Source organism: Labeo rohita, chromosome 8 (assembly GCF_022985175.1).
Source record: "Labeo rohita strain BAU-BD-2019 chromosome 8, IGBB_LRoh.1.0, whole genome shotgun sequence".
In the NCBI taxonomy this organism is placed as follows: Eukaryota; Metazoa; Chordata; class Actinopteri; order Cypriniformes; family Cyprinidae; genus Labeo; species Labeo rohita.
This window is the reverse complement of record NC_066876.1, coordinates 11,572,418-11,600,139: the sequence shown is the minus strand read 5'-3', so window position 1 is coordinate 11,600,139 and position 27,722 is coordinate 11,572,418. Positions and strand designations below refer to the sequence as shown.

Sequence of the window (27,722 nt, the reverse complement as noted above, 5' to 3'; positions counted from 1 at the left end):
ATGAAAAAGCAGGAAAAATCTGTCCCGTTTTGGTCCGGAGGAAAAAGCCCGTTGCCATGACAACACGAACAGTCTGTTCCAGCCGCTGGGAAAGTGATGCTCGCTGCTGAATGATTTGGAGAACAGCTGAACAGACACCAGTAAAAATATTGCACCTTATATATATATAAATAGCGTTTCTTTAGAGGAGGTGTATGCAAACCTTTTGTTGAGTCATGAACTAATAGAGTAATGACGCTTACACAGATGTGGTGATGAAAAATATATGCTATTACTAGACACAGTTTTATTTGCTTATTCTGTTACAATGTATTAAAACCACTATATTACATATAAAGGTTTTTGGCATGCAAGAATCTGATCAGGTAACAATTTAGACTACAGATGTCTCTGACACTGGTCACACAGACACAAAGAGGCTCAATTCAAATAAACAAAACCTGTTTCTTAAGGTTATAGTGATCAGTTTTTGAACATTTGTAATATCTGTCTGAGTGCAAATGTGTGCTCTTGAAATTGGTTCCTGGCAAGTATGTCATGATAACTAAAAATAGTGAATCAAACATTTCTAAAGTTAGAAACCACTTAGTTATGTGTCAAAATTAAATCTAAAGTTAACCCAGCAACAAAATTTGGTTCCGTTTTAGTTCCATCTTGCACAGTGGTTTATATTTTAAAGGCATGCACTGTGAATTAAGAACAGAAACAGGCAAATAGTTTGACAAGGACAAATAAACAATGGAGTTTGGTAGCTGAGCTTGACGTATATATAACATAGTATCTGGAAGTCGATGCATTTACGCCGTTACATTACTGCAAACTAAAGGAAAACTTTCAGACATCATTATCTTCACCTACCTTATTACACAGAGACAACTATACACGGGACAACATGTAATGTAATATTGCCATAATCAAGCATGGTATTCTCCTTCAAATGTGCATGTAAAAAACATATATTGTTTGGTCTTGCAGGTTGAAAGTGCAAAGACTCTTGGCTACAGTATAAGTGTATACTTTTTTTGTTTGTGTGTGTGCATGAGTTTTGTTTTGTTTAGTTTTTCTCCAAAAAGTCCAGTTTTCCATTTTTATACCATGCACTGGCTCAGCAAGGCTTTTCTTGCAGTAGTCTAATAGTCTGTCTGCTTTGACCAGCAGGAAGCAGTACAGCATCTCACTTTCTTCTGTTGGAGACACCATATGAACGCTGCCCTCTCAGCGGGACACCATTCGCACAAACTCTAAAAGGGGCAGACAGAAAAAATACTCAGACTTTAACTGAAAACTACTGCGTATCTATTGTGTACTTTTGAGTTTTTTATTATCACGTAGTGCTTCTGAGATTTTTACCTTCAAAATCTACTCGGCCGTCTCCATTCAAGTCAATGTCTCTCAGTATGTCCTCTAGGTCTCGATGACCAACCTAACAAACACAGGAATATGATGTTCAAAATCAGGTGACAGGAACCCAAATATTTAAAAAATCCGGCATTTTGACCCCCAAAATGGTTACTGTATTTCATGTTGATTTGGTTCAGAAATTCAAATGACTGATTCTGGTCATTTCCTCAAACAAATTTATAATAATACTTAAGTAGATCTGCAAAAATCATACTGACCGCTTTAATGGCTGTTTTATTTTTGGTTTCCAAACAGTTCACCATAGACTGAAAGAACCTCGCTCTAAAGACATCCTGGGTAAATATGACTTTCTCTTCGAATCTTTATAATGGCAGTGAACGGGTGTTGAGATTTTGAAGTCCCAAAACGTGCATCAATCCATCCATCATAAAAAGTACTCCACATGGCCCCAAGGGGTTAATAAAGACCTTCTAAAGTGAATTTTTAAATATGAATACTTTTCTTACACAAATGCATTGCTTTGCTTCTGAAGGCCTTTATTAATCCCTCAGAGTCATGTGGAGTACTTTTTATGATGGATGGACACACTTTTTTGGACTTCAAAATGTCAACACCCATTCACTGCCATTATAAAGCTTAGAAGAGCCAGGACATTTTTTAATGTAACTCTGATTTTATTCGTCTGAAAGAAGAAAGTCATATACACCTAGGATGGCTTGAGTGAGGTTCTTCATGGAACAACTGATACTAATATCGAACCTTTTATTTTTTAAGAGTGATTCAAGAGAAAACCCATACTGGGGTCCTCAAAGATCCTTTTATTGAACTGTTTTTAAAAGAACCATTGTTGTTTTAGATTAAAGAACATTTTAATGTTCTAAACAACTATTTTACACTATATAGAACAATATGCATATGAATATGAAAGATTGTTCAACCTGTGTTGTTTCTTAACACAACTCTGTGTCTAGTTAACACACTAATGTGGTATAGTTAATCAATTTGTGACAATTTTGTACACAAAATGACACCAAACATGTTAAAATAGTCAACACACACACAAACAAAGTGTTAAAAATGAACACATCCTTTTTGAGAGTGTGGAAAAGAACTGTATGTAGATTCTTCGGAATTATCCAGTGTTGGCAAGTCAGGGGTTTTCCCGTAGAATTGGTCTACTTTAACGCTGTTGCCACAGGTTGTTTTTGAGGTCCGCAGGTTTAAGCAACTCCAATAACGTCATATTTAGCCCCTGAAATGTGAATTTGCCAGGGGAACCCAGACAAAAAAAATGTGTATTTTATCACCCGGAACACGATTTTTAACGAGGGACCCCTATCGAAACGTGATTGGGCTAGTTTTGGGCTGGTTTTGAGTAGCAATTGGCGGGTCTTTGTTGTGAAAACCTGGCAAACCTGGAATTATTCTTAGCACCAACATTACAGGTTTAATAATATTAAAATAATATTTTAAAACTAAAATCAACTGGTGTGCACCATTTTGAACAAAATCAAGCCAAAATTAAGTTGATTTGGAGTTAGTTTCTAGATTTCGAAACAGCTTTCGAAAAACGTAAAGACACTGTAGAGTTGCTTTGTAGTTTTTAAGGTGTAATCTGTTGAAAGCAACAATAATACAATGATACTTCACCAAAAATTAAAATTACGTGACAAAAAAATGACTCGCCCTCAATCCATCCTAGGTGTATATGACTTTCTTCTTTCACATGAATACAATCAGAGTTATATTGAAAAATGTCCTAATTTTTTTTAAGCTTTATAATGGCAGTGAATGGGTGCTGAGATTTTGAAGTCCAATAAAGTGCTTTCATCCATCATAAAAAGTACTCCACTCACCTTCTGAAGCGAATTGATGTGTTTGTGTAAAATTAGAGTAAAATATTTATATTTAAACCTTTATAAACCATGATCTCTAGTTTCCGCTAACTGTCATTTGAGCATTCTTGAGAGAGTGGTATTCCAGTGGATGATATACTGTAGGATGTAGGTGTAGCGTAAGCTCCGGTGAGGTGACGAATGTGGAAGCGCAGTGGAGAAAACAAAAAAAAAAAAAAGCACCAGTCACAAATTAGAAGTACAAAAAGAGGATTTGTAAAGAAAAATGTCGGAAGATTTCAATATAAGGCAAGAGGAGACTGGTTTTCCTTTGCTGTAAACAAAACTTGGTTTTTATGAAACTAGCATATTCTCATCGGAGCTTACACTACCCCTATGTCCTACGTCCTACGTCATCCACTAGAACGCCACTTTCTCATAAACGTGGGTACGACAGTTAGCAGAAGCTAAAGATTATAGTTTATACATTTTTATTTATTTGAATAGTTTTATGATGGATGGATGCACTTTATTGGACTTCAAAATCTCAACACCCATTCACTGCAATTATAAAGCTTGAAAGAGCCAAGACATTTTTTAATATAACTCCAACTGTACTCATCTGAAAGAATAAAGTCATATAAACCTATGGTGGCTTGAGGGTGAGTAAATTCATTTTTGGGTGAACTACCCTTTTAAAACTGTAACACCTGACCACGTCATCGGAAAAAAAAGAAATTCCGGTTTCACCGGAATAACATTTTGATTAAACATCATGAGACTGAAATTCATAAAAAAACATATGCATGGATAAATCGTCAACAATCAATAACATACATTTAAAAAATATTAATGTCACTTTAAGCAAATTCTCACAAATGTACCAAAAGCACTAACCTGTTGTCCCAGCAGTTTCCTCATAGCTTCCCTTAGCTCTCCTGTGCTTATTTCACCATCTCCATTTGTGTCAAACTGGAATACATAATATATATATAAGATTTATTTTATATTTTATATTACAATCTTTTTAACTCTCCACTCACCTCTTTGAAGGCATTTCTCAGCTCTTTAATGCCAATCATGTCTGCTGTCTCTGCTAGGAGTTTAGGTCCCATCAACCCTACAAAATCCTCGAAATCCACATGGCCACCTACTAAGAAAAACAAACTAATGTCAATATTTCGTAACGAAAAGACGCGGCTGATAAGATAATGGCAGTGCACATACAGAACCTTACAGTTCATGTTGATTTGTTGGCTCAGTTCTATTAGTTCCATCTCGGTGGGCATGTAGCCCATAGTTCTCATGCAGTTCCCCAGGTCTTTACAGCTGATAAAGCCATCTTTATCTTTATCAAACTCCTTAAACGCTTCTCGCAACTCTTCACTCGTCAAGACAAACCAAACACATGAAGAGCACGTTAACACACAGGCTAAGCGAACCATGAGTTTTATTACAACAACATAAGAATGTTTTTATTGTAGTTCAGTTTATACAGGTTTGAAAAGGTTAATAGCTAAATAAACTATTAAATTAGAATCATCTAATAGACAGATTGAAAAACTCACCATCGATCTCCTCTGGTCTCAACTCTCGATTCTGCAACAACAAAAGATGAGGAAAAAACGATCAAAACTACACCAGCAAAAGTCAAAATTAAAAAGATAACACTCAAAAAAAAACTCAGTCCCTCACAATAAAATACAGGCCATCCAGGAAATGAAGTTCTTCTGGAGATGGATCCATTAACAGAAAACCTTTAACCAGTGGTGTATCCAAACCAGTGACAGTGGCCATTGTTTTATGATTGTAGTCGTTCAGAGTCACTCAACGTGTATTTAGGACGCGTTTTATAGTGTTAAGAAAGAGCAATAGCACGTTACAAAAAGGTGAGGTGGTCCTGGTCACGTGCCAATGGCATTTCTCCAGCGTCACAGCTAAGTGAACAAATCCCGGCAAGTGAGACAGTAAAAACAATCTGTCTTCACCTAACAGTGACAACCTTTAAAGGCGATGGAGGAAAGAGAGGGAGAAAGATGGAGAACAGAAGCTGTAGCATTCACCACAGGGGAAGAAAGGAGTATAAACATGCAGGCTTTACTGACGTAAGACCATGACATTCACGCACACGCACATGCAAAAACATGCAACCTAAATTGTAGACCAAAACAAAGCAGCAGCAATTTATGCGACGTAAATACATACGCCTACACGGCAGCATGCAGAATAAGAAAAGCTAAATTGCTTATGTAAGTAGCATCAAACATTCCAGGGCAAAGTCTTTTGTGGACTGTATTTACAGTAAAGCATCATTCAGAACATGCATTACATTGCAGTTGGTCTGTGTTAGTGTTTGTGTGTTTGTTGAGTCTAAATTAAAGTTTACACATTCATTCATTTGTTTGGCATATGCATAGCATGGAGATGCATATTTACTGTTACCCCATTTCACCCCCTCTACATTCACTTTGGTTTTAGAGGCCATAGTATTCCTCAACCTTCCTTTATGTTATGAATACATTCTAAAAAATGTTGAGTTAAATACAATCCTGGGTTGTTTTGATCCAACGGTTAGGTTAAATGTTTAACCAAACCTTCTGGGTAGTTTTATTTAACTCAACAATTGTTTGAAAATTACTACATCTGGCTTAAAATTAAAATAGGTTGTAAACTAAAAATCAGACACTGGAGTCCTAAGCAACAACCATTTGGTAAATAATTATTAATAAGCAATTTAAAAAAAGTTTATTATTAGTTCATTATTATTTATTCAACTTATTAATAAATATTCATTTGTTGAACATATTAATAACTGTTCATTTCCAACCTATTTTGGGTTCATTTTAAGCAAGAAATAAAGTAATTTTTAGGCAATAGTTGAGCTAAAACTACCCAGAAGGTGGGTTAAACATTTAACTCAGTCGCTGAGTTAGTCGCTGTCCATATTTCACCTAGCGCTCGGTTGTTTTTGTAACACAGCATTTCTTAGAGTGTAGTGGAACAATAAAAATGCCAAAAAAGCCTAATTTCATTTCATTTCATTTATTTATTTTACTGGCAACATGTAAGGTTACGTAGATTTTTAATTTTTGATTAATTTACAATATTCACAATATTTTATTAGATTGAAAATAGCTATTTTCTATTTTAATATAATTTAGATGTAATTTATTGCTGTGGTGGCAAAGCTGAATTTTCAGCAGTCATTACTCCAGTGTCACATGATCCTTCAGAAATGATTATATAACTCATATAATATGCTAATTTTGCTGCTCAATAACCATTTCTTATTATTACCAATGTGATAAACTGTGATACATATTTTTGTGACAATTAAATTTTTTATTTTTTTTTTTGTAACAAATTGAAAGTCTTTACTGTCACTTTTAATCAATTTTATGAAAATGAAAGTGAGTAGTCCACTTCCAGAACAAAAATTTACAGATAATGTACTCATCCCCTTGTCATCCAAGATGTTTATGTCTTTCTTTAAGCAGCCGTAAAGAAATTCAGTTTTTTGAGGAAAACATTTCAGGATTCCTCTCCATATAAAATCCAAAAATGCAGTTTAAATGCAGCTTCAAAGGGCTCTAAATGATCCCAGCCGAGGAAGAAGAGTCTTATCTAGCGAGACGATAGGTTATTTTCTAAAAAAGATTACAATTTGTATACTTTTTAACCTCAAATGCTCATTTTGTGTGGGTCTGCATGAACCCTTTTTTCCAGTTCATGACAGTTAGGGTATGTCGAAAAACTCCCATCTCATTTTCTTCTCCAACTTCAAAATCACCTTAAATTGCTGCAGAAGTACCGACCCAGTGTTTACAAAGTGAATATGCAAAGAAGGTCAAACGCCCTTTACAAAAAGGTAAAACAGCGGTGTAGGGCAATTTTAAAGTTGGAGGAGAAAATGAGATGGGAATTTTTCAACCTAACTGCCATGGCTTGTCGGACATAGCAACAGTAATAAAGGGTGGCGTGTCTTTGCGAAGGGTCAATTATGGTATATCCCTATTTTTATGTATATACGTTTTATTAAGAGAACCTGTTTTCTGGTCATTTAATTTTAGATACAATATGTCTGTGCTTTGATTCCATGTCCCAGAAAGCCATGTCTCTGTATAGCTCAAAAATATATTATAGGCCATTGCCCCAAAAATGTCCCTCCTGCCTTTGTTAAAACTTTTACATTTGCACACCTCACATTTTACAACACTTTTTTCCAGGCTCTTAAACATGCTCTATAAAGATGACAGATACTTTGTGTTGTGTTAAACAGACAGACACTCCTAAGGGTAAATAACAGAGAATAGCTCATGTTATGGTCGATCAGGAGCTCAGGAACAGCATCTCTGACAGAAAAAAACCTTGAAACACTGTTAATGAGGTTCCTAAGGAACATTTAGGAGGAACAAGTTCATATACGCACACAAATCCCAACAACAGGGATGTGTTAACATCTAATTCAGCATCATTCTCACTTTTCTCTGCATTGGGTATCACAGTTGAGTCTTATACACACCACCATCCATTAACAGCACGTCAAGTCTGCATATCCATTTCAACACTGATCTTATAAATAACACAGACGCATGAACTCACAATTGCTTATGTTATTTATGCCTATTCACGCAGCCATATGTGTTTTGAATGTGACAGAGAAAGGGTTGTATGTCTGTGTGTGAATTTGTATGTGTGAGAAAGACAGATAGAGAAAGAAAGCATTCCCATTAATAAAAATAAGCAATCCAGCCAACATTTTCCATTCATTCATCATAACAGTTTACTGAACACATTGTGTAGACTGGCTCTTCAGATCTATACACTCTCACTGCGACTATAAACAGAGAGGAAGGGAAAGTGAGAGTGAGACAATAAAAAAACACCAAAGACATAGAGAAGGCATTATCTGCTTTAATAGTATTGGGAAACAAAATCATTTAGCTAATGTGCTCAGTCTGACTGTGTAAGCCACAATGGGATATATTTATAGTTAGTGTGGTTTGGGAAAAATAAGTCAGAAATGTGTTTTCTCAAAAACAGCTCATAGAATAAAAAGAAACAAAATATTGACATATCGACTTCCAGAACTAGAAGAGTATCAATATGTAACACAAATAGACACATGTGTGTGTTCTTATATATAAAATAAGTATTTAAGTCATGGACTACATTGGGATTTTTCTGTAATCTAGTCAGCGTCAGGTGTTTATTACACTGTAAAAAGTGATAATCTGTAATTGTTACCTTAAAGAGATATTTTAATCTGATTTAACCAGTATGAATGAGCTTTGTTGGTATAATTTAAATTATTTAGGTTGATTCAGGTTGATATTAAATCAATATATAGATTTACATGTTATCATGTCTGCTGAGTTCACTACTTAGCTATTTCTAACAATATAAATAATAAATAATTTAACAAATATAATTATTTATATTGTTTATTTTATTATTGTTTACATTTTTAAAATGTAAGCACCACACCAGTGCCTTAGAAGAACCATTTTGGCTTCCCAAAGAAACATTTTCTTTCTTAGTGTAAAGAGCATTTTATGAATCTAAAGAACCTTTTTTCACTATATAAATATATTACACTAAGTGCAAAGATAGATGCTATTTACACTATGTTAAATTAGCAGGATTTTCTTCTATTTATACTTTTTATTGCAAATTGTGGCAATTATCTTCTCCTCATTATTGCAGTACGTTATAAAACAGTATGCAATAATAGCGTTTGGAGGGCAAATTATAATTTTAAATTATTAAATGTATGCCACCTTATTGGCCTGAAGGCCTTCCTACGTGTACCCTAACCTTACCCGATACTTTATTTATGAGATCTGAGATTTAAAAAGGGAGAAAAAAAGTTAGGAAAAAGCAGATCCGAACTCGTGTAGATCGCATTTTACCATCTACACCACTGGAGCTTATGTTTAACAATCGACTTTTGTAGTGTCGACTAGTCCAATTACACATTGGTGGGCGGAGTTAGTGTAAATAGCCTCTGCCAAAAAGGCATGCTATTTGCTATTTGGTGCAATGTAAAGGTTCCATCGTTAAGGTTCCAAAGTTATAAAAGCATAGAGTCCAATAAAAAAACCTGCATTTATATTTGCTTTCAGATTATATCATTCTTTGAAGAAAATGTTGTGTCTGCCTGTTCAAAGCATGCTGCCATGATGCTGTGGAATTTTTATGCTGCTATGTGGTTGCTAGGGTATTCTGGGTACATAGGGGGTGCGCAGGGCACAAACTAACACGGGGTTAATTGTAACACATGTGGTTTAAATATTTCCACACACGTTAGCATAAATTTAAGGTATTTACTAGTTGCCGTAGCAACACTACAGAGAAAAAAGTGTACCAAAATTCAAAAGCCTTTTGATGATATCGCTGAATATTTATTTTACCATAGTAAAAGTAAATTTCTGGCTTAAGTAAATTTTTCTTCTCAGTTTTTAGTATTTATTTAAAATGAGACAAATCTGCTATTATTTTAATCGCCAATATGTTATTTATCAGTTTAGAAAGTTTATTAATGCTTGGCAAGTTAGCAGAAGACACTAACCACTTTTATATTCCAGTCGTGCTGATGGGGAACGTTGTAACACTGCGTTACAATCTGCCTCGCTATATTAAACTATGCTATTCTATGACACTAGCCATGTCATTTTCACTGAATGTGTTTCATCTATTTGCACACATTGTTTTGAACTACACTGTATAGCTGTGTTTTGCGATCAGGGCCATCCCACGCATGGTTGTGATGTGTTCACTGTGAAACTCAAAAATTATAATTTTTTTAATTCTTAAAAAAAAGCTATTATTTTATTTGAAAAAAAGTTAACTATCTTATTTTATTGACAAAATATTTTAGTTTGTCGTGTATATTGTTTTCATTAGATCAGATAACGTTTTAAGCTGTACCAACACATGCCACACATGCCACATGTGGGGCATGTTGTCACTTTTCACTTCCTTTCTTTTGAGGTAAATAACAAAAACGTATATCCACCTGTTTCTGGTGGTTTCTTTTTAAAATCCATAAAAGTATTTTAAGTAATTTTGGCACACTTTTTTCTGTATAGTATTGCTATGGCAACTAGTAAATACTGTAAATTTGGTTAAGCGTGTGTTACAATTAACCCCGCGTTAGTTTGTGCCTTGCGCACCCCTACCATTTTATCAGGAAACTGATGAGAACCAAGACGTATGCAAATGAAAATAACTGGGACACCTTTTAAAATGTTAATTTACTCGCATCCTTTGTTTTATGAGCAGAATGAGGTTTCCAGGCTTTTACAATAATGGCATGTTAGTCAGCATTCATGGAAGCTTTGAGATTATTCAAAGATTTCCCTGAAAACCTGAATTCATACGAAGACCGCATACCCAGATACTAAAAAATGTGGTGGTGTTTAGTGATAATTAAAGCTAAAACTAGGTCACTCTGAGAAATGTAGCAACAGAAAAATGGGCCACAAGAAAATGGGGCTTGAATCTCAAACACACTGGAAGAAAACATCATGAAACAACAGAAACTTTGTTGTTGTTGTTGAAAATGTTTCTTCTGTAAGTGCAGACATCATTAAATAGAGTTATGAAGGACTCTTTCAGTAAATTCAATACACTGAGAATCAGTTCCATTGGTCTTATACGCACAGACGAAAGGCAGTGTTTAAGATGAATTATAATACAATATAATAATAATAAGCTATAAACCTTTGCAAAAAGGAAAGAGGAGGGTGTAAATGAGAAACTGTTTGTGAGTGTGTGTGTTTAAAGGATGGGAGGAGAGTGGGTCTCATTCAGACATGCATATTACCATTCTCACAGCTGGAGGCCTGGTTACTAATCCAAACAATCATTTATACAGACAGCTAAAAATACCACACACACTCACACACGTAACTTCAGCTTGTTCACATGTTTTGTTTCAGCCCTGCATTGACAGCCTTCATTGTATTACATGTGTTTTTTGAAGTGATTCTCTGCTTGTTTTCTTTCCACTTTCAAAAATCCTTAACACAATATCGGCTTGGAGAGGAAAAATAGCAATTATATACACATACATTGTGTGGATGGTTTCTAAGTGTCTCTTTCATGCTCTCAGCTGTAGATCCACCAATACTAATTTTGCATTACTGATTCTGAATGAGTGCTTTATTGCATTTGTTTAGATAGGAGGACAAAGAGGAAAACACAGGAGAGGAGATTTGGTCCAAAAAAAAGGACCTTAAAAAACAACTGCTGATAAGCAGAACCAATTTTATTTTTGATTACACAATAATAAACTGGACTGTCAATAGAATATGAAAATATAAATGTCATTTGTATTATGAATTTAAAATTAAGTGATTATCCAAACAATTCGTTAAATAGGATACTTGACACCTATGTGTGTTAAAGTCCTCCTCCCTGATAGCACATGCATATCACAGATATGTCTATTTAAAGTCTGCATCTTCAAGACATATTATTTAGAGTGTTTGCTTTTCTGCAATACGTCTATTGGAGGATTTATCAGATGTCAAATAGACATTTATTAGATGCAGGGATGTAACAATATGAAAATTTTTTTATCACGATTATAGTGACCTAAATTATCACGGTTATCAGTATTGTCACGGTATTGTTAAAATGTGCTGGAAATTTTCAAAAGGTACTGACACAGAAAACATTTCACAAACTTTTATATTTAAATTGAACAAAAAATAAATAAAATTACTTTTTGTTTGCATAAACACTAAAACAATAACTTTACCTATGATGCCTGGATTTTAAATGACAACATGACTGACAACACTTTATCTCATACGAAATGTTCAAATAAAACTTTGAAAAGGTTTCATAAAATGGTAAACTTCACATTTTAGCCTTTAAATAAAGAAAAGTCAAAATGATATTTGATTAACAGATGTTTATATGTGACCCTGGACCACAAAACCAGTCATAAGGGTCAATTTTTCAAAATGAAGATTTATGCATCCTCTGAAATAAGCTTTCCATTGATGTATGTTTTGTTATAATATAAAGGACAATATTTGGTCGAGATACAACTATTTGAAAATCTGGAATCTGAGGGTGCAAAACAATCAAAATATTGAGAAAATTGCCTTTAAAGTTGTCCAAATGAAGCTCTTAATAGTGTATATTACTAATCAAAAATTAAGTTTTCATATATTTACAGTAGGAATTTTACAAAATATCTTTATGGAATATGATCTTTACTTAATTTCCTAATGATTTCTTCCATAAAAGAAAAATCAATAATTTTGACCCATACAATGTATTTTTGCCTATTGCTACAAATATATCCCAGCGACTTAAGACTGGTTTTGTGGTCCAGGGTCACATACGTATTTTATCTGATTCATAAATATTTCTAGATACCTATCTGAATTGTTTAAATGTATATAACCCACATAAGCTTGTTTTTGATCAATCAGTTAAAATTTACAGCAGGGCATGCAAATTCGGTCCAATTTTTTGGCCAGACAAAAACTGCACACAGGCTGAATGTACATGTAACTCTGTAAATCTATTCTCTCACATTAGATGGCGCGTACGGAAAAGCTGAATTGCAGATGTTTCTCGTAACCTCCGTAGATAAAGCAGCATTACGATTAAAGAATCAAGTATTACAGGGAGCAAAGATGAAAACAAAATGCCATCGAATCTTTTCTAAAATACTAACCGTGGAGGGTTTTCATCAGGATTTATCATTAAACCGGTAATCGTTCCATCCCTAATTAGATGTCTTTAAGATGTTTATGATTTTGAATGTATGTAAAACTGCAATCTAAAAATTGCTGGTTTAAAAACAACCCAGCGCTGGGTAAAATAAGGACATACCGAGCAATTGGGTTGTTTTGAGTCAGCGGTTGGGTTAAATGTTTAACCCAACCTTCTGGGAAGTAACCCAACCGCTGGGTCAAAACAACCCACAATCATTGGGTATCTCCATATTTTACCCAGCGCTGGGTTGTATTTAACCCAGCAGTTTTAAGAGTGTGACATCTTACAGACATCTGTCAGATGTTTGTACACAGCAGATGCTTTCCAGATCAAGTGATCTTCAACAGACATCTTGCAGACTTAAGTTTGCTATCTAGGTTGGGAAGTTTATATTTCAGTATGACATCAGGTGTGATTTATCAACCTTTTCTGCATTAAAAAAAAACAAAGTGCAAATTGCCCATATCAGTTGGGGTTAGGGTAGGTGTAGGGATGGCTTTAAGGCAGCATCCATTTAATAATTTTAAGAAAAAATGATAATTTACACTCAATATGTAATTATTACATACTCGTTTATAAAGTACTACAATACTGAGATGCAGATATCTGCCACTCTTTGCGCTAAGTAGCTAAATAGTATAAATAGCATCTTATTTACACTTATTGCAAAGAAAATTGTTTACATAATGTTACATAGTTTCATTTTACATAGTGTAAACAGAATCTATCACTATTTGCACTTAGTGTAAATAGTATCGCTAAGAAAATATGCTATTTTGTGGGGCTGCAAAACGGTTTGTTGTGATTAATTGATTTAAAATAAAGTTTATGCTTACATATGTGTGTGTACTGTGTATATGTATTATGTATATATAAATACACACACATATGTATATATTTAAAAACAACTGTATGTATTTAACACTTGTATATAATTTATATTATATATAAATATAAATACATTTAAATCTAACCTATTTTTCCTTAATATATAAATGTATGTGTGTATTTATATATACATAATAAATATACACAGTACACACACAGATAGAATGTAAACATAAACTTTTATTTTAAATCGATTAATCACTACTAAACATTTTGCAGCCTTACTATTTTCACTTTGTGTAAATAGAATTCATTGCTGTTTGCACTTAGTGTAAACAGAATCCATTGCTATTTACACTGTGCATTGCTAAGAAAATATGCTATTTTCGCTTAGTATAAATAGCATCTAATTGTTATTTGCACTTAGTGAAAATAGCATCTACACTGTAAAAAACAATTTGTTGAGTCAACTTAAAATAATTTGTAACCTGGCTGCCTTAAAATATTAGGTTCAGTCAACTCAAAAACAATTATTCAACTTAAAATGTTAAGTTGTACTAAGTGACAACTTAGATATTTGAGTTGAATCAACTTAAAATTTTAAGGCAGCTGGGTTACTTACCCATCTGTTAAGTTTAGCAAACACAAATATCTAAGTTGTTACTTAGTACAACTTAACATTTCAAGTTGAATAAACTTATTTTAGTTGACTGAACTTAAAATTTTAAGGCAGCAGGGTAACAAATTATTTTAAGCTGACTCAACAAATTGTGTTTTTTATTTTTTACAGTGTACCTGTTCATGTGAGTAAACATTAAGTTCAAAAAGAGTAAACATTGGTTCAAAACCGGGTCAAACCAGCAACTCTATTTCTGTTCTTGGCAGCCAATAAGTAACCATTCAAAATGGTCTGTAAACTCAGCACAAAACATGCTTATCCTTGCTGTAAGTGAATCTGTTCTTAATGAAGTCTGGTTTGTGTCTGCTTTTATCCCGAATAGTTGTGTTGACATTTGCAGTTAGCATTGTTTTTCATTCTCTTTGTCATTCCACACTATTAATAAAGACCAAGGATTATTGGACCATGTTTTACAAGAAAATACAATTATTCATTCTACTTCAAAAATTCATGATTATTTCAATTTGTAACTTTCAGGTTCTTTGTAATTATTAGCATTTTTTTAGAAAGACTGAAATGGTATTTTCTTTAAAGATGTACTCCAATATTCTTTATTTTATTGACAACTTTGATTTTTCTTTTTTCAGTTGCAACCCGCCAGTTGAGAACTATTGCAACTAAATACTGTTACATGAATATGGTAATTATTCTTTACTATAGTAGGTATACCATCTGAGTACACAAATTGTATTATTCGCAGGCTGATGTTGTGCTACTGTCCTTGTCCTTTATTGTGAGCTTAAAAGTATTCATAAACCTTTCAGAAATTGCATAGCCATGCTTTTACATGCAAGCCATGACTATGACATCACAGCTTACTGAGTGGATGCAGAGGCCAATTAACAATGCTTCTGTTTATGCTGCTCGGTTATCTGTGACACAGATAAATGTTCTTTTTTGGCTCTCGTTTTGATCCTTATGAATCTCTTTTTCTCACATAAACATACACACATGCACAACTTTTTATCTGTCATCTTGCATCCATCTCTGTTTTCCCCTCGTTTTTCTCCATGAGATGATTCATCCTGAGAAACAGATTTAGGGGCAGAAGCCCTTCTCTGCCTCTTCTCCTCTGATATGTTAGTTTTATTTATCCCTCCATCCCCTTTTCAAGCTCTCTGTGAACTTCAGTGTGCAACCTACTTTTAACTGTCACCTCTCATCCTGTCAGCAGACACAGTCACAAGCTCAACACGCACACTCATTGGAATGCAAGGCATATTATCACATAATATCTTTCTCAGTCCTTGAATGTGCACCTGTTTCCACCTGTACACAAACAAAAATGTGCATAGGCAAAAAAATAAAAAATAAAAATCTACAGCAAAAGCAGTTCCTAAGGTTATAAAACTGTGCATTATTGTAACAGGATAAGACTTGGGAAAGAGGATTACTTTAAAGCACTGATTTCCAAGCAGGGGGCGCTTAAGAAGTTTCCAGAGGATATTTGTTGGAAAGATTTTGATTTTGATCTTTTAAACACATAAAACTGTGAAAAACTAATTGATTAAAATAACATCATATTCTGTTCAGTTCTTTTTTTTCTAAAGATTAATTTACCCAAAAATAAATAAATAAATTGCTGAAAATGTACTCACTCTCAGGCGTTAAAGATGTAAATGAGTTTGTTTCTTCATTGGAACATATTTGGAGAAATTTAGAGTCCAAACTGCTGATAAAAACATGAAGTAAGCCACACAACTCCAGTCCATTAATTAACGTCAGAAATAAATGCAAAATTCAGATGTTTTAACTTTACATAAACTGATACATCTGGCCAAAATATTAGTTCATAATCCTCCAATTAAAAAGTCTATCCAATGTTGTCCTCTCACATCAAAATCTACCATCATATTTTTTTTGGACTGTTTCAGACAGTGCTTCCTCTGTGCATATTTCTCATCTAATTCAGACGAGATGACTTTTTTACTGGATAAAGTTCAAATATGGATTATGGATTTTAGACTAGCAACAGTTTGGCAATAAAGAAGTCTTGATGGACTTGTTTCACTTTATAATACATTAAATTATGGACTGGAGTTGTGTGGATTACTTGTGGATTGTTGTGATGTTTTTATCAGCTGTTTGGACTCTCATTCTGATGGCACCCATTCACCGGGAATCCACTGATGAGCAAGTGATGTGATGCTAAATTTCTCCAGTTCTTTAATGATGAAGAAACAAAGTCATCTACTTCTTGGATGCCCTGAGGGTGAGTACATTGTTAGCAAATTTTCATTTTTGGATTATCTAGAACTAAAAGAAATTGAAAGGATCCTTTATAAAAGGATTTTTGAGCCTTACAGATAAGGCAGATGAAGACATAAAGGTTGAGAAACACTGTTTTAAAGAATGTACCGTATGCTCTAAAATAAGGCACGAGACAGAAGAATTGAGAGAGTGAGAGAGTCCTGTGAAAATGTGAAGAGATGAAGGCATTTAATTAACCTATAAGCACCTCTTGACTGAGAGAATGAGCTAATTTGACACTGTAAGTTAACTAATGATGTATGATCATTAAATAATAGCCAACAATGAACTTACAGTGTTGTGTCCATATAGTCAAAATACTCTTTTTTTGGAGCCAATACTTCTTAAAGGGAATAACTGGTATTAAGACTTCTATGGCTTAATATAATGTAAATGATGTCTCATACAGAAATATGCAGTAGAAAACCCATTAAAGATTAATGTTATTTTTTAAAAATCCACATCGTATTATACATATTTTGGACTTTTGAGGGTGCCATTATTTCAATGGCATGAAATGGTCGCACTCTTTGAGCTACTGGTGCTACCTGTTGCTGTTTTTTTTCCACAACTTGGAAAATAAAATACTGATACAATGACCACAGCTACTGAAAGAACTTACAGATGGTGATGGATATAAGTGTAGGCTTAAACCAAATGCCATACCATCAATTTTTCCCCACAAGGAGTCTAAACGCCTTGGATATTGATTGAAATCCGCACTGAGAAATTCCTTCAGTGGCTGCTGTGTCTTGACAATCATCAGCATGTTTACATCCTGCCAGGATGGCATCTAGCGTTTCTTGTCTCTGCCGTTTGTAAGCTCTTTCAGTAGCTGTGGTCTATAAGCCTCAAAGGCATCAGTGCTAAAGTGGAGAGAACAAGACGCGGGTCTTTAGGAAGATTTATTCGTCCACAGGCATCTTCCGATGTAAAACGATGTGGATTTTTTTAAATAATGTAAATCGTTTTCAACTACATATTTTAGTAAAAGACATCATTTACGATATATGAAGCCATACAAGTCTTAATACATGTGGTTCCCTTTACAGTCAACTGCAAGCTTGCAGTCAGATCTGCCTTCATCCAATCAACAACCAATTAATAAAACCAAGACTCTACGTTTGTTTCGTTTTTAATAATCCATTACGCTCAGCTGTACGTCACAGTACAAAATAATTTTTTTTGCTACTTCTTATTACTGAGACTCGAATCTGACAAGTTAACATTTGTGTTTCAGTCTTCTACACTTTTATGTTATAATTATCTACACATAGACAGCAACATGATCTTATAAAAATCTGCCAGCATTTGTATGTTTGCAAATCGGCATAATTAACATATCGACAGCATCTAGAATGTAATTGTTTTCCTTACATAGAATATTGAATTTATGGAATTAATATGTTGTTGTTATTTGTTCCTATTTAACCAATTAGAATAATTAAATATTTAGTTTACATACATTTCCTTTCAACCCTAAAACACATTGAAATGTGTAATAAAAAAAGGTAAATCACCTGTGAAAAGATAATAGAGAAAATTAACAGCACACTGGGATGTGTTCTTCTTCGCTTTACCCAAACTTATACTTTAAGATGTTAAAATGAATGAAAGGTCTGTCATGATGACAGAGTTTTAATATTTACAGCAAATAAGCACTTATTCCTGCATCTCAGGCTGTAGATAAGGAAACACGCTGAATGAATGACTGCTGAATCACAGGACTTTTTATATTACATAAATCAAAATAGTCTGCAGAAACAAAGATAATTGGTTGCACATTCATCATATATACACGCCAGCTACAATATTGACACTAGATCCATTCAATTTCCTTCATCTTTTCATCTTCACACCCTCACTCTCAAGTATCTGGTTCTTGATCTCCCAGAAGAGCATGGCAAGGTCACCGTAACCTCAAAAAACACATCAGTAAGAAAAAAAGGAGGGGTGTGTTTGACAATAGACACAAAAACATCTGAGGAATGACACAGATGCACAAAGGGGTGTGAGACTAAAAATAGCATTCAAGCGAACTCCATATCTGGTTTAACATCTTCAAGATTTATGGAGGGAAAGAGTCGCATTGTCATCCAAGGACATTTTTGTCAGTCTTATTGCAACATCCCATCAATGCAAGTGCTGGGAATTTAGACAGACCGATGTGCAAATGTGTCACCTCTGTGATCTGAAGCCTATTACACAGCATTTCTGGTAAATTGTGTTTACACACACACCCAGTGAGAGACTGTAAGCCAGCCTCACTGATTCATACAGCGTCTGAGGCTGACAGCCTAAACAACATACTTGCAAACAGAAGGTTTCTCCCAGTAATGTGAGATTCCTCCATGAATGCCAATGACATACTCCAACATTTTAGACTTGAATGATGCAGTACAGGCAGTAGTGGTGACTTTATTTTAACTAGGTAGCAAATTAGGTTATAAAAGCCTATATAGTAACTGTATTTTGGGGTTTTGAGATGCAAAAAACACTGAGGCAAATGTAAATGAACCATCACAGTATAAACAATGACAGATGGAGGGTTACAGTGAGAAACACTCTGACCTTGAAGGCGAATTTTATAATTGGTCTCATTTGCCCGTGTTTTCTAACTAGCCGCCAGTTCATTTTACCCTTTAATCTAACAAGTGGCGCTTTTTATTATTTGTACATTTAAAATAGCTCTGACCCTGAAGCTGGGTATAATTAATAGGTCTGATCTGGTTTGTTTTATGACTAACCCTCCAGTTCATTTCCACCCTCAAAAAGGGGTTTATCTTATTAACACGGATTCTAAAATGTGGCGATATGTCAGTTTTAAAAGCTTCCTGCATATCCACAATAGTACGACCCACATTAGTGTTGCTGCAGATGAATGTGTGTGTTTATGTGTGTTGTTTTCTAGCTGCAACGCAGCATCAAAGTCATTATGGCGGTGCCATCAGACAGCTTTTAATCATTTATACACAGAATCTCACAGAATCGGATATGCCTAAAAAAGATTTGCATTTCACAAACAGACAATGTGTTCTTCATCTATTCAAGCCTTTCAGTGTCTAACTCAACAAAGGAGAACCCGCCCGCCCGGAGCTCATCCTTCCAGCCAAGACTCCTTTATTATTAATGCAATTGATTTTCAAAGTTCGTGTGATACGTGTACCGAAGGCAAGCTTCCACAACATTCTAGACATCCAATCCTGTGAGGGGCACATTTAATCAGTGGCAGCTAACAGCTGTTTACTGTCAGAAAGCATTCAATCAGGAATTAAATTCTGGGACACATTGTGAAGATAAGTTCATATTAATTTATGTAATTTATTATTGTATTAATTTAAAAACGTAGTCATTTAAAGGTGCCGATTCAGCTACACAGTATAGAGATTCTGATTGCAGAATATGGTATCAAATGACAAACTATTGTGTGCGAGATATCATGATATACAGGTCTCTTTAGATTCATCAGGTCATACAGTGTTGAATGAACAAAAATAAACAAGTCTCAGCAGCCGTATTTTTGTAATTCCCACAGGCAGATGTTTACACAATTTGAAAGAATTTAATAATTTTAGTATGGAAAAAATAAAATAATAATAATTAGACTAAATTATGTTTCAGTAACATATATGACCCTGTACCACAAAACCAGTCTTAAGTAGCATGGGTATATTTATAGCAATAGTCAACAATACATTGTATGGGTCAAAATGGTTGATTTTTCTTTTATGCCGAAAGTCATTAGGATAATAAGTAAAGATCATGTTCCATTAAGATATTTTGTAAATTTCCTACCGTAAATATATCAAAACTTATTTATTTTTTTTTTTTTTTTCATTTTTTCATGTTGTATAAATCTCATTTAAAAAAATGGACCATTGTGATTGGTTTTGTGGTCCAGGGTCACATATCAAATCAGTAATAGCTGACAACAATGGCATTATTAATTTTGTTTCTTAAAGGTCCACTGCAGTGCTTTAAAACAAGCAGAGTTATACTATGTGTTGACGTAATTTCAACTGAAACAGAAGGACAAGTGGGACATATCAAGCAGCCCCGCCCCCTTTTTAAAATAGCCAATAGCATTTTATTTATTTCACCGCTTGGGCCAGAGCCTGTCACACCCCTGTGGACTGTTTGTGTTGGTTTCTCCCTTCTGTGCCCATATATGTTTTTTCCTGTTCCTGTCCTTGTTAAGTCATTATTAGTTAATCATCATCACCTGTCCTTGTATCATTAGCACCCCTATATAAGTTGTATTCAGTTCAGTGTTTTTCGTCCAATCTTAAGGTTATGTTGGTGTGTGTTTCCCTGCTGTTCCTGTCTGGAGTTACCTTTTGTGGATTTTATTAAAGATTTGTTATATTTCGTCTTTGTACATCTCCTTCTACACACAACCGTGACAGAAGATCGGACCATTAAAAATGGAAGTAGCCGCTCGCTTCTCCGCCCTAGCCCTAGGCTGGCAATGATGTCAGGGCTGGACGACACCACCATCAACTCTCTGTTCTGGATTGGGGCCAATTACAGCCGCCCTGTGAACCTCCCAGACACCACAGGACTGAGCTGGAGGGAAGGGATCCTCCAGTGTCTGGAGAGTGTCTCCGGATCTCCACCTCAGTCGCGAGAGCCTTGGGCTCCGCCTTGGCTCTCCAGATCCTCGGTGTCACCCAGGATCATCGGCTCTCCGTCTCCGCCTTGGGCTCCACCTCCACCTGCTCCGCTGCCGTCGGTCAGCCCCCTGGAGTCGTCAGCCCTTCCTCCACCATGGCTCCTCCCTCCGTCGCTCCAACGTGGGCTACCATTATGGCTGCGGCCTGGGTCTCGCCTTGCTTCTCCTGCTCCGAGTCCCTTCTGTCCCCTCCCTGGCTCCTCCCTCCGTCTGATCCACCTTGGACCCTTCTGTCTCCTCCATGGCTCCTCCCTCCATCGTCAGCACCCTGGACTTTGTTTGTTGTCCTCCCTCCATCCGTCAGCACCCTGAGCCTTTGACTTTCTGTTACCATCCCATGTCCCCTCCTTTGTTTTTGTTTTTGATTCTTCTACGGAGCCGTCCTCCACCCGGGTAATGTCATGTCACACCCCTATGGACTGTTTGTGTTGGTTTCTCCCTTCTGTGCCCATATATGTTTTTTCCTGTTCCTGTCCTTGTTAAGTCATTATTAGTTAATCACCATCACCTGTTCTTGTATCATTAGCACCGCTATATAAGTTGTATTCAGTTCAGTGTTTTTCGTCCGATCTTAAGGTTATGTTGGTGTGTGTTTCCCTGCTGTTCCTGTCTGGAGTTACCTTTTGTGGATTTTATTAAAGAATTGTTATATTTTGTCTTCGTACGTCTCCGTCTACACACAACTGTGACAGATCCGTTGAGCTAGATAAAGCTGCATTTGACAGTGTATGATAGCCACAATCTCATCCATATCAATATAAATTATAGCATTCTGTGTAGAATTCAAATGGGTCCGACATGTTTTGTGGTCTGAACCAACTCGTGCATATGATCTACTCCGTGCTATTGAGTCTTTGGACCGGAGCAAGCAAACTGTGTGTGCTGCGGCGGTTCACGTTATACAGCGTGAAACCACTATCTGAATTGTTCCCTATCCCCTATATAGTGCATATTTCTGTTTCTGTTACAGTTCCATTTTTAGTGTTTTTTTAAGTCGCTTTCATTTTTAGTAAAGAAATCTGTCATGGGAATGTGCAGGGAGACTTCAGATACAAAAATGCGGACTTGTTAAGAAATGTTTACTCAATGAAATCATGGCACGGTGGCTTCACTTGTTACGATGTCTTGAACAATTCAGTTCTATTAGTAGTTGTAGCCATTGCAGCGTGTCTCAGCGATCACTGCGGGAGAATGTGTCAGCGTGGACGCACATCATCTATGCCGGTTGTAGTTGCGCCTGATCGTAGTGTTGTTGGTGCAACAGTTGTAAATATTTATCGTAAAGCTGGACGTTGCAAAGTCCAGCACTGGGCTCACACCCAGCATCTAGCTGGTGCAACCGGCCCTTTAAGGCTAACATATTAATACTAAAAGCCAAAAAAGCAAAAAGGAGAAGAAGGCGAGAATGTACTTGTTTATAGTTTAAATATGCAGTTTGCTAATAAAGATAACATCTATTTGAAAATTTGCGTCTACGTTTTCAGACGTGTGAGCTCCAGAGTGTCAGCGACCGTTCTGCGCTTAATAAAGCCGCCGGGGAAGCCTCAACTTGGCCAGATCTTCTGGAATGTACTGCTGGCTCTAATGTCTCTATAGTGGTTAAACATGAGATATAATACATTTTGGGGTAAATCTAACGGGCAGTCTTTGGTTTCATTAATCTATTATTTGATAGTTTTGAGATAGTTTTAGCAAAATCTCATGTACATGTAAATTCAATATTGTATATCAGAACACCTTTACTTCTGACTGAATTGCCTAGCAACTTTTTGATGGCTGTTTTTGTTGTTGTTGTTTATTAAATATAATAAATAATAATTTATATAAACAATATTTAATATTAATAATATATTTAATAATGGTGTTTAGTATTGAGAAACTGTGCATGTGATGGTGACTTTAGTTACATTGTTCTGCTTTTAGATGGCAACAAGAGACTGAGTCAGCAGTAAAGAAGGAACTTTGGTAAAGACTTTTATACTAAAAAGTTATAAAGGTTTTAAGCGGAAGTTATTTTTAGCTTTATCAACAGCTTGACGCAACAAACAAATGCACTGAGCAGCAAAATCACCCTTTACAGATGAAAGGATATTAACGTTACCACAAACATAACACTTTCATTGTGAATATGAATAGTGAATGCTTTATCAGATGCAGGTACGTTAATCACACTCGCTCAGTCCATCTCTCTCTCTCTCAAAATGCTCATACATGATACAGTGAGGTTTTAATGCAGTAATACAATAAGCTTTCAATGAAACAACTCAACATTCCTTCGTTCTAAAGTGACGTTTTGGAATTAGTAACGGAGGCTTGAGCTCAGCTGTTAAACTGTCAAACTTTGATTTGAATCTGTGGTGGAAGGAAGTAGTTCTGCACAAAAGAGGGCTTTTATAGACACTCCATTGTTATTTTGTTTATTTACACACTTGTGCCATCAAACTGTTGTATAAATGCAATATCACACTCGTAGACTTGAGATATGGCTGTATATCAGCACGCTGTGATTACCTACAGCCTATGGACAAATCACAGCCGTGCTGATATACAGCCATATCTCAAGTCTACGAGTGTGATATTGCTAATTTGAAGCTGCATTTAAACTGCACTTTGGACATTCAAACTCGTGGGCACCATTGAAATCCACTATATGGAGAGCAATCCTGAAATATTTTCCTCAAAAAAAAAAAAAAAAAAAAAAAAAATCTTTACGACTGAAGAAAGAAAAACAAAAACATCTTGACAAGGGGGTAAGTAAATTATCTGTACATTTTTTTTGCTCTGGAAGTGAACTTCTCCTTTCATTTTGGTTTCATTGGGATTTTAAGCACAACGACGCAACTAAACAGCATTTTTCAGGTTGGTCTAGCTAAGGTCCAGTGATCCAGTGATTTCAATAGGAAAGTAGGTGATCAGGAAGTTCACATGAGAGCGAAACATTTCCCCACACAAATTTTGCAACAGGTTGGTCCAGCAGATTCACCACACTGGCCAACAGAAAGCTAGTTTGAAGGTGTGTGTGAGCTGTGCTTTCTCGCTACACCTTTTTTGCCTCCAAATATTACCGAAAATGTTACAGAAATTTTGCTAATGTGACTGCACTATGATGAAGGCCTATGTGCAAGTGCACTGTCTCTGCCCAGTCTCTGATGATAGGTTGTTACTCTTAAGTGACCTAGCAGTCTCAGTAGCATGTTTCAGTGTCATTCACAACTCATCTCTTGTGGCCTCATCGGATAGTAAAGTGTCCACTGAATCTTGGTGGAACTATTTGGTCATCTAGGATTTTTTTATTTTTTACTATGAATTTGGACATACTATTTCAGTGTTTTGTTTTTCACATATTAATCTGATGGAATAGGACATATTAAGACAGCATATGACAAAATTTGTTTTAGCATATGACAAAACTTGTTACATGTGTGCCCTGAGTACCTGGAAAGTTCATGACGGCGCCAGCTGATAAATGTGTTTGAATTGTTCTGCCCTGTCTTGATTAATTTGATCATTTGGAATATGATATCATCCATTTTTCTACATAAAATAGCCTATGGCATTGCCTGCCCACCATTTTGAATTTAATTAAAAACTTCTTGATCTCATACCATTGATTAGATTTTCAACACATTTGGGTTTGGTAATGTTTAGACCATGTTGGACAAAACATATCAAACGCTTTTTCATAAACTCAACTGTTCTCATGAAACATATGAAAAGAACTGAAACCCTACACCTAAACTGAACTCAAACCTATTCTTGACTCAAATCATACCATATCTCTGACTTTTGTGGCAGTAGGCAACTCTTGCGATACTTTTATCAAGCATTACCTTCAAGTAGCAAGTATTTACACTAAACTTTTTGTCATTAAAACAATGCTCAATGACTATACCACCAATGAACTGTAAGCATTTGTATTATACAGTCAAAACAAAAATCATTCAGACACCAGATATAATTTTTTATTTTATTTTTTTGTTATTTATTTTTTTTTTTAGTGGGTGCAGGACACTATAGTTCATTTATGTACGTGAGGATAGCAAAATAAAGTGAACTGTGACATATTACACCCAAAAATTCTTCATACAATGGACTACCAGTAAAACTGATTAAATTTTGGGACCAAAAATTATTCAGACACTTTGATCTAACCATGTTTTGCTTAAGTGTTTTTTTTTTATTATTTATTTAATTGCTAATTCAACCTTTTTATCCCACAGAATGAACAAAATTAAGCATTACTTGTTAATTGGTCAACAAAGTATTGATAGTTGTGTAAATATTGTAATCCATTTCATACCTTTCTAACAAAGTTATCTGACATTATCAAGATGAACTTGTTCCGACACAGTTTAACTATGAGTTCTTGTCATATTTTATACCATTTTGTAAACTATAGCGAATAAACTGTGATAATGTGAGAAACGTTGAAGGTGTCTGAATAAATTTGGTTTGCCTATGACGTTTAAGCCTTTCTCAACTAAAATCATGACTGGCTACTGACATTTACTCGTAGTATAAAGTTTATGTCACTGACGTGTTTGGCCCCATAAAAGCAGCTTACAGCTACTTAAACAAGAGTCATTATAAAACTCGTATTCTCAGCGTGTGTTCAGGCCTTACCTGTCCAAACACTGAGCTGAGGAACGGCCGCAGGTTGAAGTCCGCTTCAGAAGATGCTGCGCTGGACCTCCCCGATCTCCGGGAGGAGCGGCTGGAGGATGCGGGCACCGGCGAGGATGAGGCGGTGGAGGCTGGACACGCCTCTCTGCTCGATGAAGACCCCGGTCGAGCCAGTTGAGGTGACTCAAAAAAGAGCGCCGTTTCGTCCCTGGACTCGGAGAAAGACTGAGTTCTGGTGGGCATGCGAGCGGCGTGAGAGTGCTTGGGTCGGGGCTCCTGAGGCAGGTCGTCCCGGGTAGCCCGGTGGCGGTGATGGTGATGATGACGGTTGTGGTGATGATGATGGTGATGATGATGGTGGTGTCGTCTGGCTGTCTTGCGCTCTCTTCCATCTGGAAGCTCCGACAGGTCCTCCTGACTGTGAGCCGTGGAAAGAGCGTGTCCATGGGAGTGGGAGTGTTGTGGGTGGCTCTTCTCTGCGCTATTCCGGGTACCGACCAGTGAGGGGTGACAAAGGGGTCTCCGCGAGCTCGCATCGCAATCCGCCGTCTCCGCTCCAGATGCCGTCGCGGCGGAACGCTGATGGTGTATCCGCCGGGCTCCGGGATGATCGGGCGGCTGAGCCGCGCTCCTGGCCGGTGCGGAGGATCTCAGTAAGGAGGTCGTCGATTCGCTTTTGGGGAGCGTGAAACTCATCCTCAGCCTAGTAAAATGCCCTTGAAGGTAAAGGCTGACCTCTGGGGTGTCACATTATTATCGTTTGAATATAATAGCCCGGTGTAGAGTGCTGAGAGTACATCGGCACCTCCTCGATGGCATGTTGGGCTTGAAATGATGCTGTCGAGATCTTCTCCTCTTAGAGTTGGTGCCACCTGATTGCTCCGTAAGGCGGTATAAGCGCTATTCTGGTAGGACGCGTAGGTAAGGGGAGATGGGCTAGGAAATAAACCAAAAAAGATTCAGAGAGAAAGAGAGAGAGAGCGAGAGAGAGAGAGGACACGCGGAACGTATGGTGTGCATCATCAGATGCCTGTGGGTGACACAACACAACATGTAATGTATGGACCGAAACAAGGATCTCTTTCGTTAAGCTTCATTTGTAATGTGTTTATAAGTAAAGGATACTTCAGTATGCAAAAGAGAATTGGATGCTGTGAGGAACCTGACAAACAAAAGTATAGCCTAATTCATGTTGACCAATATGGACGTAATTAAAGACTTTCCTGGACGTTTAAGTATTAAACCAATTAAATATTATTCTGTGACATGAAAGCAAGTAAAGCCCATTTATTCATTTTTCTGAGCTAACATGTTTATCAGATAAAATATAATTAAAATAGTTGTATGTAAAACATGTATTTAATATTTAATCATGTTCTATGTAAACTTTAGAGGTAGCAGGTTTATCAGAAAAAAAAATACATAAAATAGCATATAATGCATAATGAAAAACCTGCATTTAATATTTAGTTATGTCTTGTATATACAATGAGCTAACAGGTTTAACAGATGAAATATATAAAAAAATTACAATGCATGTTTAATGAAAACGTTTAATATTTAATCACGCCCTATGTAAAATTCTGAACTAACAGGATTATCAGATGAAATATACATAAAATAATAGTTTACAAATGCATGTTTAATGAAAAGCATGTATTTAATTTGTTTAATTCATTAATTTATACAAAACATTGTATTTAATATTTAATTATGAGTAATACCGATAATC

The 27,722-nt window shown here is 35.9% G+C and overlaps 1 protein-coding gene across 2 annotated transcripts; it reads right to left on the bottom strand.

The window, feature by feature from the left end:
* Positions 1-246: 246 nt before the first annotated feature.
* cabp1a (calcium binding protein 1a) lies at positions 247-27,018 on the bottom strand. 2 transcript variants are annotated; one of them, XM_051116308.1, is made up of 7 exons: positions 25,991-27,018; positions 4,766-4,796; positions 4,435-4,578; positions 4,241-4,350; positions 4,095-4,169; positions 1,351-1,423; positions 247-1,241 (listed from the first exon to the last, which is right to left on the bottom strand). In XM_051116308.1, exons 1-7 carry the CDS (start codon positions 26,684-26,686, stop codon positions 1,216-1,218), a joined length of 1,155 nt encoding a protein of 384 aa, XP_050972265.1. In that variant the 5' UTR covers positions 26,687-27,018; the 3' UTR covers positions 247-1,215. The 2 variants fall into 2 exon arrangements, with proteins under 2 accessions (XP_050972265.1, XP_050972267.1); XM_051116310.1 differs by lacking the exon at positions 25,991-27,018 and adding an exon at positions 4,893-5,215.
* Positions 27,019-27,722: the final 704 nt, after the last annotated feature.